Source organism: Ambystoma mexicanum, chromosome 10 (genome assembly GCF_040938575.1).
Source record: "Ambystoma mexicanum isolate Mex_15411 chromosome 10, UKY_AmexF1_1, whole genome shotgun sequence".
Taxonomy (NCBI): domain Eukaryota; kingdom Metazoa; phylum Chordata; class Amphibia; order Caudata; family Ambystomatidae; genus Ambystoma; species Ambystoma mexicanum.
Window position 1 is genome coordinate 1,554,135,793 of NC_090932.1, and position 18,695 is coordinate 1,554,154,487.

An 18,695-nucleotide genomic window follows, 5' to 3' on the forward strand; every position below is an offset into this window, starting at 1 on the left:
ATATTTAGAAACAATTACTCGAGTTTGACAGATTGCCGTGACTAGCTTATGTTTAATTTTATTCAAATGTGAGTCTAGCGTTGGACAACCATCAAAAATTAGGCCCAAGTACACGTAATTTGGTACTATCATTATGGGTATTCCCTCAATTTGCCATTCTAACAAGTGTTTACGTAACCCCTTCGGGACATATGTGACGATTTGTGTTTTTCCAGTGTTTACTACTAGTTCATTTTCTTTAAAATATGAGCATAGTGCTGCCAAAAGGTTACGTAAACCACTGGGAGTTTTAGACACTAAAACCAGATCATCTGCATACCATAAGGCACACATTTTTACACCATTCAGTTTGGGAGCATCAGTTATTATTTTGCTAAAGATCCAACGTACATCGTTAATGAAAAAATTAAACAGGGCAGATGTAGATTTTCTTTCCCTGTTCCCCTGTGAAACAAATGTGGCTACATCAGTTTGGTCACAGACATGTGACCTTAGCACGAGCTCTGGGAGGGACTCGTTCCCCTCAGAAGGGGTGGCACACCACATCTGCAGGGCATTCGTTCATTCTTCTAAGATGTCCCTAGTGCGGTCCATGGTCGGCAATGGATTCCCGCGCGTTTTGCGTGGCTTGCACTCTGTATTGGCCTGACGTGTTGTTTTTCTCCTCTTCCCGTGCAAGGCTTGCGGCACTGGCTGCTGGCGTTGATTCTGCCCCAATAGAGGTACGTGGGGCCTGCAGTGCCAAGATTATCCAGCAGGGCATTCAGTGGTGCCCTGTGGCCACGAAGTCTGCGCAATGGGACTGGGGCCTTCAAATGTTCCCCCTCCCTGCACACCAGCGTGGAGTGATCTGCACTTGGGGCTTCTTCGATGGAAAAGAAGTGCCTCTGTCAATGAGGGATGGATTCATGCCTCTCTCACACGTTGCTCTGAATCAATGCGCAAGAGCCACTGTGCATGTGTATGGACCTTGATAAAAAATACATGCAACTGGTAATAGTTCTTGTCTTTTATATCGTGCTTTCTACCCTGATTCAAAGTACCAGTGTGAATATTAGTAGTGGCAGTGGTACACAATTTAGCAACCCCCAGAAGAGTGACAATCTAAATTGGCCCCTACGAGATTTTAATATATGCACAGATCTCAGCAGCAAGCCTCAAACCCACTGAACTAGTTGGCCTGTATTTGAACATGAGATGTAAAGTTGAGGCTCCCTAAGGGCCAGACATCTGTTTGCAATTATGACTTTATGAAGGGGGTGGGGGGGGGGGCGCTACAGCCTGGTCTGCGTCCTTCAGCTACACTAATGTCCGATTGTATTATGTGGGCTCGCTGCAGGCAGCCCGTTGGGAGATGTGCAAGGGAGTAGGATAGGGGCCACAAGGCAGTCCGAATCCAGCGGGGGACTTTAATGCTGCAGACCAGACCAGGCTTTAACTTCAACACGCTCCTTTAAATGGCCAATCCGCCCATGCCAGTGGCAAGGTCTGTGCTCCTGGATGAATTATATGGGATTGGGATCGCGTTTTTCTGAGATTAATTATTCAATCTTCTGGTGACTATTGCACTGATTTTCAAAATACTTTGCGCCTTGTGCAATAAGTACAGTATTTGCTGATTTTGTTTGGCCCAATGCCTCATGTGCAAAAGTTGTTGCAAAGTTTAAATAAGTCTGAGTCCGTGATCGAAGTGAGCGGGAACGGTCGGGTGCGGTATTCCACTACTTTTTTTTTTGTTTTACCATTCCTTTACTTTCAAGTACCATATTCACCATTCTGTTCAGAGGATTTGTCCATTTATGCGCTTGTGCAAGTGTAGAGTTTCAATAGGATCCTTAGTTACTAGTCACTTAGACTATGGAAATGCCCCAGCTGCAACGACTTGTGACATGTTGCCCCATGCTTCTGCTACCCCTCTCCCCTGCCGAGAATGCAGTCCAGTACTTTATTCGGTACACTTCTACCACTGTAGTATGTGTCGCCAGGGGATAGAGTAGGTCAGAAATGCCTGCCATCATCACTCTCTGGATCCGTTTAAGCTCACGGTGATGCTCGGCTGTAGTTCACCTCCCCATTGGCGCCCTTGATTACATAACGTGCACAGTTTTTACTGCGACCGTCCGCGCTTTCTCCGTTCTGTTGTGTTTGTGTATCCGTACGCACACGTTCATTTTTATCGCAGCGCTCTGAAGAGTCTGAAAGGCAGCTTGTTGGCACTATACGAATGCACGAATAGTGGCCACTGCTCACGTCACTGGCAGAGGAAAGACAGCAGTCTGGAAAGCAGGCATTGCTGCTTCCTCGGGAAGGAGGAGGGGCTCAGCTTCACTGGGAACTTGGCCTTCAGAAGAAAATAATATTTTCCATCTGTCCCTGGGGGACGCGCCCGGGTAGGCCCCTCTGCTGTCTTCCATCTGGCGCAGCAGTTTTCTGATTCGCTGAAGGCGTTCCGTGAGCGTAAAAAACTCTGAATCCATCCCAAATTTCAGGCCATTTTGAATTAGTCTTAATTCTGTGGTTTGCTTTGCGGGTAACCCCGGGACTTTTTGACCACCGACTCGTTACAAGTTTAGCTGTTTTTTGTTTTTTTTGTTTTTTTACTGGTTTTGTGGTTTTTTATCTGTGGTGAAGAAGACAAAGGAAGGGGTGCGTCGCCAACACCCCACAAGCATGCAGTATACTGCCTGGATGATCATCCTCAGCTGCTCGGTTCTACTGTCAGCGGGTAAGATCACTGGCTGGCTTGGCGCCTCCACAGCCTGTTCAGGGATTGCAAGAGCATATTAGGTTACCAAGTCTGTGCATTAGCTCACTCTGCACTTCCGCAGTCTATGCAGCAGCTCACTCTGCACTTCCCCAGCCTATGCAAGGGCACACACTGCACTTCCCCAGTCTATGAAGGGGCTCACTCTGCACTTCCCTGGTCTATGCAAGGGCTCACTCTGCACTTCCCCAGTCTATGCAGGGGCTCACTCTGCACTTCTCCAGTCTATGCAAGGGCACACACTGCACTTCCCCAGTCTATGCAAGGGCACACACTGCACTTCCGCAGTCTATGCAGCAACTCACATTGCACTTCCGCAGCCTATGCAAGGGTACACACTGCACTTCCCCAGTCTATGCAGGGGCTCACTCTGCACTTCTCCGGTTTATGCAAGGGCACACACTGCACTTCGCCAGTCTATGCAGGGGCTCACTCTGCACATCCCCAGTCTATGCAAGGGCACACACTGCACTTCCCCAGTCTATGCAGGGGCTCACTCTGCACTTCCCCGGTCTATGCAAGGGCACACACTGCACTTCCCCAGTCTATGCAGGGGCTCACTCTGCACTTCTCCGGTCAATGCAAGGGCACACACTGCACTTCCCCAGTCTATACAGGGACTCACTCTGCACTTCCCCTGTCCATGCAAGGGTGCACACTGCACTTCCCCAGTCTGTGCAGGGGCTCACTCTGCACTTCCCCCTGCACTACCCACTTACTCTGCACTTCCCCAGTCTATGCAAGTGCGCACACTGTGCTTCCCAAGTCTGTGCAGGGACTTACTCTGCACTTTCCCAGTCTATGCAGGGGCTCACGCTAAACTTCCCCAGTCTCTGCACACTGCTCTTCCCCAGTCTATGCAAGGGCAAACACTGCACTTCCCCAGTCTTTGCAGGGGCTTACTCTGCTCTTCCCCAGTCTGTGCAGGGGCTCACTCTGCACCTCCCCAGTCTGTGCAGGGGCTCACTCTGCACCTCCCCAGTCTATGCAAGGGCACACACTGCACTTCCCCAGTCTATGCAAGGGCGCACACTGCGATTCCCCAGTCTATGCAGGGGCTCACTCTGCACTTCCCCAGTCTATACAGGGGCTCACTCTGCACTTCCCCAGTCTCTGCAAGGGCGCACACTGCACTTCCCCAGTCTATGCAAGGGCACAAACTGCACTTCCGCAGTCTATGCAGCGGCTCACTCTGCACTTCCCCAGCCTATGCAAGGGCACACACTGCACTTCCCCAGTCTATGCAAGGGCTCACTCTGCACTTCCCCAGTCTATGCAGGGGCTCACTCTGCACTTCTCCAGTCTATGCAAGGGCACACACTGCACTTCCCCAGTCTATGCAGGGGCTCACTCTGCACTTTCCCGGTCTATGCAAGGGCTCACTCTGCACTTCCCCGGTCTATGCAGGGGCTCACTCTGCACTTCCCCAGTCTATGCAAGGGCACACACTGCACTTCCCCAGTCTATGCAGGGGCTCAGCTCACTATGCACTTCCCCAATCTGTGCAGGGGCTCACTCTGCACTTCCCCCTGCACTACCCACTTACTCTGCACTTCCCCAGTCTATGCAAGTGCGCACACTGTGCTTCCCCAGTCTGTGCAGGGACTCACTCTGCACTTTCCCAGTCTATGCAGGGGCTCACGCTAAACTTCCCCAGTCTCTGCACACTGCTCTTCCCCAGTTTATGCAAGGGCAAACACTGCACTTCCCCAGTCTTTGCAGGGGCTTACTCTGCTCTTCCCCAGTCTGTGCAGGGGCTCACTCTGCACCTCCCCAGTCTATGCAAGGGCACACACTGCACTTCCCCAGTCTATGCAAGGGCACACACTGCACTTCCCCAGTCTATGCAGGGGCTCACTCTGCACTTCCCCAGTCTATGCAGGGGCTCACGCTAAACTTCCCCAGTCTCTGCACACTGCTCTTCCCCAGTCTATGCAAGGGCAAACACTGCACTTCCCCAGTCTTTGCAGGGGCTTACTCTGCTCTTCCCCAGTCTGTGCAGGGGCTCACTCTGCACCTCCCCAGTCTTTGCAGGGGCTCACTCTGCACCTCCCCAGTCTATGCAAGGGCACACACTGCACTTCCCCAGTCTATGCAAGGGCGCACACTGCGCTTCCCCAGTCTATGCAAGGGCGCACACTGCACTTCCCCAGTCTATGCAGGGGCTCACTCTGCACTTCCCCAGTCTATGCAGGGGCTCACGCTAAACTTCCCCAGTCTCTGCACACTGCTCTTCCCCAGTCTATGCAAGGGCAAACACTGCACTTCCCCAGTCTTTGCAGGGGCTTACTCTGCTCTTCTCCAGTCTGTGCAGGGGCTCACTCTGCAACTCCCCAGTCTTTGCAGGGGCTCACTCTGCACCTCCCCAGTCTATGCAAGGGCACACACTGCACTTCCCCAGTCTATGCAAGGGCGCACACTGCACTTCCCCAGTCTATGCAGGGGCTCACTCTGCACTTCCCCAGTCTATGCAGGGGTTCACTCTGCACTTCCCCAGTCTATACAGGGGCTCACTCTGCACTTCCCCAGTCTCTGCAAGGGCGCACACTGCACTTCCCCAGTCTATGCAAGGGCACACACTGCACTTCCGCAGTCTATGCAGCGGCTCACTCTGCACTTCCCCAGCCTATGCAAGGGCACACACTGCACTTCCCCAGTCTATGCAGGGGCTCACTCTGCACTTCCCCAGTCTATGCAAGGGCTCACTCTGCACTTCCCCAGTCTATGCAGGGGCTCACTCTGCACTTCCCCAGTCTACGCAAGGGCACACACTGCACTTCCCCAGTCTATGCAGGGGCTCACTCTGCACTTTCCCGGTCTATGCAAGGGCTCACTCTGCACTTCCCTGGTCTATGCAGGGGCTCACTCTGCACTTCCCCAGTCTATGCAAGGGCACACACTGCACTTCCCCAGTCTATGCAGGGGCTCAGCTCACTATGCACTTCCCCAATCTATGCAAGGGCGCACACTGCGCTTCCCCAGTCTATGTAGGGGCTCACTCTGCACTTCCCCAGTCTATACAGGGGCTCACTCTGCACTTCCCCATTCTCTGCAAGGGCGCACACTGCACTTCCCCAGTCTATGCAAGGGCACACACTGCACTTCCGCACTCTATGCAGAGGCTCACTCTGCACTTCCCGAGCCTATGCAAGGGCACACACTGCACTTCGCCAGTCTATGCAGGGGCTCACTCTGCACTTCTCCGGTTTATGCAAGGGCACACACTGCACTTCGCCAGTCTATGCAGGGGCTCACTCTGCACTTCCCCAGTCTATGCAAGGGCACACACTGCACTTCCCCAGTCTATGCAGGGGCTCACTCTGCACTTCCCCGGTCTATGCAAGGGCACACACTGCACTTCCCCAGTCTATGCAGGGGCTCACTCTGCACTTCTCCGGTCTATGCAAGGGCACACACTGCACTTCCCCAGTCTATGCAGGGACTCACTATGCACTTCCCCAGTCCATGCAAGGGTGCACACTGCACTTCGCCAGTCTGTGCAGGGGCTCACTCTGCTCACTCTGCCCTACCCACTTATTCTGCACTTCCCCAGTCTATGCAAGTGCGCACACTGTGCTTCCCCAGTCTGTGCATGGACTCACTCTGCACTTTCCCAGTATATGCATTGGCTCACGCTAAACTTCCCCAGTCTCTGCACACTGCTCTTCCCCAGTCTATGCAAGGCACACACTGCACTTCCCCAGTCTGTGCAGGGGCTTACTCTGCTCTTACCCAGTCTGTGCAGGGGATCACTCTGCTCTTCCCCAGTCTGTGCAGGGGATCACTCTGCACTTCCCCATTCTCTGCAAGGGCACACACTGCACTTCCCCAGTCTATGCAAGGGCACACACTGGACTTCCGCAGTCGATGCAGCGGCTTACTCTGCACTTCCCCAGCCTATGCAAGGGCACACACTGCACTTCCCCAGTCTATGCAGGGGCTCACTCTGCACTTCTCCGGTTTATGCAAGGGCACACACTGCACTTCGCCAGTCTATGCAGGGGCTCACTCTGCACTTCCCCAGTCTATGCAAGGGCACACACTGCACTTCCCCAGTCTATGCAGGGGCTCACTCTGCACTTCCCCACTCTATGCAAGGGCACACACTGCACTTCCCCAGTCTATGCAGGGGCTCACTCTGCACTTCCCCGGTCTATGCAAGGGCACACACTGCACTTCCCCAGTCTATGCAGGGGCTCACTCTGCACTTCTCCGGTCTATGCAAGGGCACACACTGCACTTCCCCAGTCTATGCAGGGACTCACTCTGCACTTCCCCAGTCCATACAAGGGTGCACACTGCACTTTGCCAGTCTGTGCAGGGGCTCACTCTGCACTTCCCCCTGCACTACCCACTTATTCTGCACTTCCCCAGTCTATGCAAGTGTGCACACTATGCTTCCCCAGTCTGTGCAGGGACTCACTCTGCACTTTCCCAGTATATGCATTGGCTCACGCTAAACTTCCCCAGTCTCTGCACACTGCTCTTCCCCAGTGTATTCAGGAACTCACTCTGAACTTCCCCAGTCTATGCAAGGACACACATTGCGCTTCCCTAGTCGTTGCAGGGACTTAATATGCACTTCCCCAGTGTATGTCAGGGCATACATTGCTCTTCCCCAGTCTGTGCGGGCCTCACTCTGTACTTCCTAAGTCTGTGAGGGGCTCACTCTGCACTTCCCCAGTCTATGCAGCGGCTCACTCTGCACTTCCCCAGTCTATGCAAGGGCACACACTGCACTTCCCGAGTCTGTGCAGGGGCTTACTCTGCTCTTCCCCAGTCTGTGCAGGGGATCACTGTGCTCTTCCCCAGTCTGTGTCGGGGTGCACATTGTGCTTCCCCCAGTCTGTAAAGGGACTTAATATGCACTTACCCAGTCTATGCCAGGACGCACATAGCTCTTCCCCAGTCTATGCAGGGACTCATTCTGCACTTCCCCAGTCTATGCAAGGGAACACACTGCTCTTCCCCAGTCTATTCAGGGACTCACTCTGCACTTCCAAAGTCTGTGAGGGGCTCACTCTGCACGTCCCCAGTCTATGCAAGGACGCAAACTGTGCTCCCCCAAGTCTGTGCAGGAACCCACTCTCCACTTCCCCAGTCTATGCAAGGACGCACATTGTGCTTCCCCAGTCTATGCAGGCCTCACTCTGTACTTCTCCATTCTATGCCAGGGCGCACATTGCTCTTCCCCTGTGTATTCAGGAACTCACTATGCACTTCCCCAGTCTATGCAAGGACTCACTCTGCACTTCCCCAGTCTATGCAAGGACACACATTGCGCTTCCCCAGTCGTTGCAGGGACTTAATATGCACTTCCCCAGTGTATGTCAGGGCATACATTGCTCTTCCCCAGTCTGTGCGGGCCTCACTCTGTACTTCCTAAGTCTGTGAGGGGCTCACCCTGCACTTCCCCAGTCTATGCAGCGGCTCACTCTGCACTTCCCCAGCCTATGCAAGGGCACACACTGCACTTCCCCAGTCTATGCAGGGGCTCACTCTGCACTTCCCCGGTCTATGCAAGGGCTCACTCTGCACTTCCCCAGTCTATGCAGGGGCTCACTCTGCACTTCCCCAGTCTCTGCAAGGGCGCACACTGCACTTCCCCAGTCTATGCAAGGGCACACACTGCACTTCCGCAGTCTATGCAGCAGCTCACATTGCACTTCCCCAGCCTATGCAAGGGTACACACTGCACTTCCCCAGTCTATGCAGGGGCTCACTGCACTTCTCCGGTTTATGCAAGGGCACACACTGCACTTTGCCAGTCTATGCAGGGGCTCACTCTGCACTTCCCCAGTCTATGCAAGGGCACACACTGCACTTCCCCAGTCTATGCAGGGGCTCACTCTGCACTTCCCCGGTCTATGCAAGGGAACACACTGCACTTCTCCAGTCAATGCAAGGGCACACACTGCACTTCCCCAGTCTATACAGGGACTCACTCTGCACTTCCCCAGTCCATGCAAGGGTGCACACTGCACTTCCCCAGTCTGTGCAGGGGCTCACTCTGCACTTCCCCTGCACTACCCACTTACTCTGCACTTCCCCAGTCTATGCAAGTGTGCACACTGTGCTTCCCCAGTCTGTGCAGGGACTCACTCTGCACTTTCCCAGTCTATGCAGGGGCTCACGCTAAACTTCCCCAGTCTCTGCACACTGCTCTTCCCCAGTCTATGCAAGGGCAAACACTGCACTTCCCCAGTCTTTAGAGGGGCTTACTCTGCTCTTTCCCAGTCTGTGCAGGGGCTCACTCTGCACCTCCTCAGTCTATGCAAGGGCACACACTGCACTTCTCCAGTCTATGCAAGGGCACACACTGCGCTTCCCCAGTCTATGCAGGGGCTCACTCTGCACTTCCCCAGTCTATGCAGGGGCTCACTCTCCACTTCCCCAGTCTATACAGGGGCTCACTCTGCACTTCCCCAGTCTCTGCAAGGGCGCACACTGCACTTCCCCAGTCCATGCAAGGGCACACACTGCACTTCCGCAGTCTATGCAGCGGCTCACTCTGCACTTCCCCAGCCTATGCAAGGGCACACACTGCACTTCCCCAGTCTATGCAGGGGCTCACTCTGTGCTTCCCCAGTCTATGCAGGGGCTCACTCTGCACTTCCCCAGTCTATGCAGGGGCTCACGCTAAACTTTCCCAGTCTCTGCACACTGCTCTTCCCCAGTCTATGCAAGGGCAAACACTGCACTTCCCCAGTCTTTAGAGGGGCTTACTCTGCTCTTCCCCAGTCTGTGCAGGGGCTCACTCTGCACCTCCCCAGTCTATGCAAGGGCACACACTGCACTTCCCCAGTCTATGCAAGGGCGCACACTGCGCTTCCCCAGTCTATGCAGGGGCTCACTCTGCACTTCCCCAGTCTATGCAGGGGCTCACGCTAAACTTTCCCAGTCTCTGCACACTGCTCTTCCCCAGTCTATGCAAGGGCAAACACTGCACTTCCCCAGTCTTTAGAGGGGCTTACTCTGCTCTTTCTCAGTCTGTGCAGGGGCTCACTCTGCACCTCCTCAGTCTATGCAAGGGCACACACTGCACTTCTCCAGTCTATGAGAGGGCACACACTGCGCTTCCCCAGTCTATGCAGGGGCTCACTCTGCACTTCCCCAGTCTATGCAGGGGCTCACTCTCCACTTCCCCAGTCTATACAGGGGCTCACTCTGCACTTCCCCAGTCTCTGCAAGGGCGCACACTGCACTTCCCCAGTCCATGCAAGGGCACACACTGCACTTCCGCAGTCTATGCAGCGGCTCACTCTGCACTTCCCCAGCCTATGCAAGGGCACACACTGCACTTCCCCAGTCTATGCAGGGGCTCACTCTGCACTTCCCCGGTCTATGCAAGGGCTCACTCTGCACTTCCCCAGTCTATGCAGGGGCTCACTCTGCACTTCCCCAGTCTACGCAAGGGCACACACTGCACTTCCCCAGTCTATGCAGGGGCTCACTCTGCACTTCCCCGGTCTATGTAAGGGCTCACTCTGCACTTCCCCGGTCTATGCAGGGGCTCACTCTGCACTTCCCCAGTCTATGCAAGGGCACACACTGCACTTTCCCAGTCTATGCAGGGGCTCAGCTCACTATGCACTTCCCCAATCTATGCAAGGGCGCACACTGCGCTTCCCCAGTCTATGTAGGGGCTCACTCTGCACTTCCCCAGTCTATACAGGGGCTCACTCTGCACTTCCTCATTCTCTGCAAGGGCGCACACTGCACTTCCCCAGTCTATGCAAGGGCACACACTGCACTTCCGCAGTCTATGCAGAGGCTCACTCTGCACTTCCCGAGCCTATGCAAGGGCACACACTGCACTTCCCCAGTCTATGCAGGGGCTCACTCTGCACTTCTCCGGTTTATGCAAGGGCACACACTGCACTTCGCCAGTCTATGCTGGGGCTCACTCTGCACTTCCCCAGTCTATGCAAGGGCACACACTGCACTTCCCCAGTCTATGCAGGGGCTCACTCTGCACTTTCCCGGTCTATGCAAGGGCACACACTGTACTTCCCCAGTCTATGCAGGGGCTCACTCAGCACTTCTCCGGTCTATGCAAGGGCACACACTGCACTTCCCCAGTCTATGCAGGGACTCACTCTGCACTTCCCCAGTCCATGCAAGGGTGCACACTGCACTTCGCCAGTCTGTGCAGGGGCTCACTCTGCACTTCCCCCTGCACTACCCACTTATTCTGCACTTCCCCAGTCTATGCAAGTGCGCACACTGTGCTTCCCCATTCTGTGCATGGACTCACTCTGCACTTTCCCAGTATATGCATTGGCTCACGCTAAACTTCCCCAGTCTCTGCACACTGCTCTTCCCCAGTCTATGCAAGGCACACACTGCACTTCCCCAGTCTGTGCAGGGGCTTACTCTGCTCTTCCCCAGTCTGTGCAGGGGATCACTCTGCTCTTCCCCAGTCTGTGCAGGGGATCACTCTGCACTTCCCCATTCTCTGCAAGGGCGCACACTGCACTTCCCCAGTCTATGCAAGGGCACACACTGCACTTCCGCAGTCGATGCAGCGGCTCACTCTGCACTTCCCCAGCCTATGCAAGGGCACACACTGCACTTCCCCAGTCTATGCAGGGGCTCACTCTGCACTTCCCCAGTCTATGCAAGGGCACACACTGCACTTCCCCAGTCTATACAGGGGCTCACACTGCACCTCCCCAGTCTATGCAAGGGCACACACTGCACTTCCCCAGTCTATGCAAGGGCACACACTGCACTTCCCCAGTCTATGCAGGGGCTCACTCTGCACTTCCCCAGTCTATGCAGGGGCTCACGCTAAACTTCCCCAGTCTCTGCACACTGCTCTTCCCCAGTCTATGCAAGGGCAAACACTGCACTTCCCCAGTCTTTGCAGGGGCTTACTCTGCTCTTCCACAGTCTGTGCAGGGGCTCACTCTGCACCTCCCCAGTCTTTGCAGGGGCTCACTCTGCACCTCCCCAGTCTATACAAGGGCACACACTGCACTTCCCCAGTCTATGCAAGGGCGCACACTGCTCTTCCCCAGTCTATGCAGGGGCTCACTCTGCACTTCCCCAGTCTATGCAGGGGTTCACTCTGCACTTCCCCAGTCTATACAGGGGCTCACTCTGCACTTCCCCACTCTCTGCAAGGGCGCACACTGCACTTCCCCAGTCTATGCAAGGGCACACACTGCACTTCCGCAGTCTATGCAGCGGCTCACTCTGCACTTCCCCAGCCTATGCAAGGGCACACACTGCACTTCCCCAGTCTATGCAGGGGCTCACTCTGCACTTCCCCGGTCTATGCAAGGGCTCACTCTGCACTTCCCCAGTCTATGCAGGGGCTCACTCTGCACTTCCCCAGTCTACGCAAGGGCACACACTGCACTTCCCCAGTCTATGCAGGGGCTCACTCTGCACTTTCCCGGTCTATGCAAGGGCTCACTCTGCACTTCCCTGGTTTATGCAGGGGCTCACTCTGCACTTCCCCAGTCTATGCAAGGGCACACACTGCACTTCCCCAGTCTATGCAGGGGCTCAGCTCACTATGCACTTCCCCAATCTATGCAAGGGCGCACACTGCGCTTCCCCAGTCTATGTAGGGGCTCACTCTGCACTTCCCCAGTCTATACAGGGGCTCACTCTGCACTTCCCCATTCTCTGCAAGGGCGCACACTGCACTTCCCCAGTCTATGCAAGGGCACACACTGCACTTCCGCACTCCATGCAGAGGCTCACTCTGCACTTCCCGAGCCTATGCAAGGGCACACACTGCACTTCCCCAGTCTATGCAGGGGCTCACTCTGCACTTCTCCGGTTTATGCAAGGGCACACACTGCACTTCGCCAGTCTATGCAGGGGCTCACTCTGCACTTCCCCAGTCTATGCAAGGGCACACACTGCACTTCCCCAGTCTATGCAGGGGCTCACTCTGCACTTCCCCGGTCTATGCAAGGGCACACACTGCACTTCCCCAGTCTATGCAGGGGCTCACTCTGCACATCTCCGGTCTATGCAAGGGCACACACTGCACTTCCCCAGTCTATGCAGGGACTCACTATGCACTTCCCCAGTCCATGCAAGGGTGCACACTGCACTTCGCCAGTCTGTGCAGGGGCTCACTCTGCACTTCCCCCTGCACTACCCACTTATTCTGCACTTCCCCAGTCTATGAAAGTGCGCACACTGTGCTTCCCCAGTCTGTGCATGGACTCACTCTGCACTTTCCCAGTATATGCATTGGCTCACGCTAAACTTCCCCAGTCTCTGCACACTGCTCTTCCCCAGTCTATGCAAGGCACACACTGCACTTCCCCAGTCTGTGCAGGGGCTCACGCTAAACTTCCCCAGTCTCTGCACACTGCTCTTCCCCAGTCTATGCAAGGGCAAACACTGCACTTCCCCAGTCTTTGCAGGGGCTTACTCTGCTCTTCCCCAGTCTGTGCAGGGGCTCACTCTGCACCTCCCCAGTCTTTGCAGGGGCTCACTCTGCACCTCCCCAGTCTATGCAAGGGCACACACTGCACTTCCCCAGTCTATGCAAGGGCGCACACTGCGCTTCCCCAGTCTATGCAGGGGCTCACTCTGCACTTCCCCAGTCTATGCAGGGGTTCACTCTGCACTTCCCCAGTCTATACAGGGGCTCACTCTGCACTTCCCCAGTCTCTGCAAGGGCGCACACTGCACTTCCCCAGTCTATGCAAGGGCACACACTGCACTTCCGCAGTCTATGCAGCGGCTCACTCTGCACTTCCCCAGCCTATGCAAGGGCACACACTGCACTTCCCCAGTCTATGCAGGGGCTCACTCTGCACTTCCCCGGTCTATGCAAGGGCTCACTCTGCCCTTCCCCAGTCTATGCAGGGGCTCACTCTGCACTTCCCCAGTCTACGCAAGGGCACACACTGCACTTCCCCAGTCTATGCAGGGGCTCACTCTGCACTTTCCCGGTCTATGCAAGGGCTCACTCTGCACTTCCCTGGTCTATGCAGGGGCTCACTCTGCACTTCCCCAGTCTATGCAAGGGCACACACTGCACTTCCCCAGTCTATGCAGGGGCTCAGCTCACTATGCACTTCCCCAATCTATGCAAGGGCGCACACTGCGCTTCCCCAGTCTATGTAGGGGCTCACTCTGCACTTCCCCAGTCTATAAAGGGGCTCACTCTGCACTTCCCCATTCTCTGCAAGGGCGCACACTGCACTTCCCCAGTCTATGCAAGGGCACACACTGCACTTCCACACTCTATGCAGAGGCTCACTCTGCACTTCCCGAGCCTATGCAAGGGCACACACTGCACTTCCCCAGTCTATGCAGGGGCTCACTCTGCACTTCTCCGGTTTATGCAAGGGCACACACTGCACTTCGCCAGTCTATGCAGGGGCTCACTCTGCACTTCCCCAGTCTATGCAAGGGCACACACTGCACTTCCCCAGTCTATGCAGGGGCTCACTCTGCACTTCCCCGGTCTATGCAAGGGCACACACTGCACTTCCCCAGTCTATGCAGGGACTCACTATGCACTTCCCCAGTCCATGCAAGGGTGCACACTGCACTTCGCCAGTCTGTGCAGGGGCTCACTCTGCACTTCCCCCTGCACTACCCACTTATTCTGCACTTCCCCAGTCTATGCAAGTGCGCACACTGTGCTTCCCCAGTCTGTGCATGGACTCACTCTGCACTTTCCCAGTATATGCATTGGCTCACGCTAAACTTCCCCAGTCTCTGCACACTGCTCTTCCCCAGTCTATGCAAGGCACACACTGCACTTCCCCAGTCTGTGCAGGGGCTTACTCTGCTCTTCCCCAGTCTGTGCAGGGGATCACTCTGCACTTCCCCATTCTCTGCAAGGGCGCACACTGCACTTCCCCAGTCTATGCAGGGGCTCACTCTGCACTTCTCCGGTTTATGCAAGGGCACACACTGCACTTTGCCAGTCTATGCAGGGGCTCACTCTGCACTTCCCCAGTCTATGCAAGGGCACACACTGCACTTCCCCAGTCTATGCAGGGGCTCACTCTGCACTTCCCCACTCTATGCAAGGGCACACACTGCACTTCCCCAGTCTATGCAGAGGCTCACTCTGCACTTCCCCGGTCTATGCAAGGGCACACACTGCACTTCCCCAGTCTATGCAGGGGCTCACTCTGCACTTCTCCGGTCTATGCAAGGGCACACACTGCACTTCCCCAGTCTATGCAGGGACTCACTCTGCACTTCCCCAGTCCATGCAAGGGTGCACACTGCACTTTGCCAGTCTGTGCAGGGGCTCACTCTGCACTTCCCCCTGCACTACCCACTTATTCTGCACTTCCCCAGTCTATGCAAGTGCGCACACTATGCTTCCCCAGTCTGTGCAGGGACTCACTCTGCACTTTCCCAGTATATGCATTGGCTCACGCTAAACTTCCCCATTCTCTGCACACTGCTCTTCCCCAGTGTATTCAGGAACTCACTCTGCACTTCCCCAGTCTATGCAAGGACACACATTGCGCTTCCCTAGTCGTTGCAGGGACTTAATATGCACTTCCCCAGTGTATGTCAGGGCATACATTGCTCTTCCCCAGTCTGTGCGGGCCTCACTCTGTACTTCCTAAGTCTGTGAGGGGCTCACTCTGCACTTCCCCAGTCTATGCAGCGGCTCACTCTGCACTTCCCCAGTCTATGCTAGGGCATACACTGCAGTTCCCCAGTCTGTGCAGGGACTCACTCTGCACTTTCCCAGTATATGCATTGGCTCACGCTAAACTTCCCCAGTCTCTGCACACTGCTTTTCCCCAGTCTATGCAAGGGCACACACTGCACTTCCCCAGTCTGTGCAGGGGCTTACTCTGCTCTTCCCCAATCTGTGCAGGGGATCACTGTGCTCTTCCCCAGTCTGTGTCGGGGTGCACATTGTGCTTCCCCCAGTCTGTAAAGGGACTTAATATGCACTTACCCAGTCTATGCCAGGACGCACATAGCTCTTCCCCAGTCTATGCAGGGACTCATTCTGCACTTCCCCAGTCTATGCAAGGGAACACACTGCTCTTCCCCAGTCTATTCAGGGACTCACTCTGCACTTCCAAAGTCTGTGAGGGGCTCACTCTGCACGTCCCCAGTCTATGCAAGGATGCAAACTGTGCTCCCCCAAGTCTGTGCAGGAACCCACTCTCCACTTCCCCAGTCTATGCAAGGACGCACATTGTGCTTCCCCAGTCTATGCGGGCCTCACTCTGTACTTCTCCATTCTATGCCAGGGCGCACATTGCTCTTCCCCTGTGTATTCAGGAACTCACTATGCACTTCCCCAGTCTATGCAAGGACTCACTCTGCACTTCCCCAGTCTATGCAAAGACACACATTGCGCTTCCCCAGTCGTTGCAGGGACTTAATATGCACTTCCCCAGTGTATGTCAGGGCATACATTGCTCTTCCCCAGTCTGTGCGGGCCTCACTCTGTACTTCTTAAATCTGTGAGGGGCTCACTCTGCACTTCCCCAGTCTATGCAGCGGCTCACTCTGCACTTCCCCAGCCTATGCAAGGGCACACACTGCACTTCCCCAGTCTATGCAGGGGTTCACTCTGCACTTCCCCGGTCTATGCAAGGGCTCACTCTGCACTTCCCCAGTCTATGCAGGGGCTCACTATGCACTTCCCCAGTCTCTGCAAGGGCACACACTGCACTTCCCCAGTCTATGCAAGGGCACACACTGCACTTCCGCAGTCTATGCAGCAGCTCACATTGCACTTCACCAGCCTATGCAAGGGTACACACTGCACTTCCCCAGTTTATGCAGGGGCTCACTCTGCACTTCTCCGGTTTATGCAAGGGCACACACTGCACTTCGCCAGTCTATGCAGGGGCTCACTCTGCACTTCCCCAGTCTATGCAAGGGCACACACTGCACTTCCCCAGTCTATGCAGGGGCTCACTCTGCACTTCCCCAGTCTATGCAAGGGAACACACTGCACTTCTCCGGTCAATGCAAGGGCACACACTGCACTTCCCCAGTCTATACAGGGACTCACTCTGCACTTCCCCAGTCCATGCAAGGGTGCACACTGCACTTCCCCAGTCTGTGCAGGGGCTCACTCTGCACTTCCCCCTGCACTACCCACTTACTCTGCACCTCCCCAGTCTATGCAAGGGCACACACTGCACTTCCCCAGTCTATGCAAGGGCGCACACTGCGCTTCCCCAGTCTATGCAGGGGCTCACTCTGCACTTCCCCAGTCTATGCAGGGGCTCACGCTAAACTTTCCCAGTCTCTGCACACTGCTCTCCCCCAGTCTATGCAAGGGCAAACACTGCACTTCCCCAGTCTTTACAGGGGCGTACTCTGCTCTTTCCCAGTCTGTGCAGGGGCTCACTCTGCACCTCCTCAGTCTATGCAAGTGCACACACTGCACTTCCCCAGTCTATGCAAGGGCACACACTGCGCTTCCCCAGTCTATGCAGGGGCTCACTCTGCACTTCCCCAGTCTATGCAGGGGCTCACTCTGCACTTCCCCAGTCTATACAGGGGCTCACTCTGCACTTCCCCAGTCTCTGCAAGGGCGCACACTGCACTTCCCCAGTCTATGCAAGGGCACACACTGCACTTCCGCAGTCTATGCAGCGGCTCACTCTGCACTTCCCCAGCCTATGCAAGGGCACACACTGCACTTCCCCAGTCTATGCAGGGGCTCACTCTGCACTTCCCCGGTCTATGCAAGGGCTCACTCTGCACTTCCCCAGTCTATGCAGGGGCTCACTCTGCACTTCCCCAGTCTACGCAAGGGCACACACTGCACTTCCCTAGTCTATGCAGGGGCTCACTCTGCACTTCCCCGGTCTATGCAAGGGCTCACTCTGCACTTCCCCGGTCTATGCAGGGGCTCACTCTGCACTTCCCCAGTCTATGCAAGGGCACACACTGCACTTCCCCAGTCTATGCAGGGGCTCAGCTCACTATGCACTTCCCCAATCTATGCAAGGGCGCACACTGCGCTTCCCCAGTCTATGTAGGGGCTCACTCTGCACTTCCCCAGTCTATACAGGGGCTCACTCTGCACTTCCCCATTCTCTGCAAGGGCGCACACTGCACTTCCACAGTCTATGCAAGGGCACACACTGCACTTCCGCAGTCTATGCAGAGGCTCACTCTGCACTTCCCGAGCCTATGCAAGGGCACACACTGCACTTCCCCAGTCTATGCAGGGGCTCACTCTGCACTTCTCCGGTTTATGCAAGGGCACACACTGCACTTCGCCAGTCTATGCAGGGGATCACTCTGCACTTCCCCAGTCTATGCAAGGGCACACACTGCACTTCCCCAGTCTATGCAGGGGCTCACTCTGCACTTTCCCGGTCTATGCAAGGGCACACACTGCACTTCCCCAGTCTATGCAGGGGCTCACTCAGCACTTCTCCGGTCTATGCAAGGGCACGCACTGCACTTCCCCAGTCTATGCAGGGACTCACTCTGCTCTTCCCCAGTCCATGCAAGGGTGCACACTGCACTTCGCCAGTCTGTGCAGGGGCTCACTCTGCACTTCCCCCTGCACTACCCACTTATTCTGCACTTCCCCAGTCTATGCAAGTGCGCACACTGTGCTTCCCCATTCTGTGCATGGACTCACTCTGCACTTTCCCAGTACATGCATTGGCTCACGCTAAACTTCCCCAGTCTCTGCACACTGCTCTTCCCCAGTCTATGCAAGACACACACTGCACTTCCCCAGTCTGTGCAGGGGCTTACTCTGCTCTTCCCCAGTCTGTGCAGGGGATCACTCTGCTCTTCCCCAGTCTGTGCAGGGGATCACTCTGCACTTCCCCATTCTCTGCAAGGGCGCACACTGCACTTCCCCAGTCTATGCAAGGGCACACACTGCACTTCCGCAGTCGATGCAGCAGCTCACTCTGCACTTCCCCAGCCTATGCAAGGGCACACTCTGCACTTCCCCAGTCTATGCAGGGGCTCACTCTGC

General features: G+C 55.5%; 1 protein-coding gene across 1 annotated transcript in view; it reads left to right on the top strand.

Moving 5' to 3' along the window:
- Positions 1-2,379: 2,379 nt before the first annotated feature.
- Positions 2,380-18,695, top strand: part of LOC138492569 (serotransferrin-2-like) — a 545,198-nt gene continuing 528,882 nt past the window's right edge. The window contains exon 1 of the mRNA XM_069619822.1: positions 2,380-2,725. Within this exon, the coding sequence (XP_069475923.1) occupies positions 2,671-2,725 (55 nt within the window). The 5' untranslated portion in view covers positions 2,380-2,670. The remainder of the gene's footprint in view (positions 2,726-18,695) is intronic.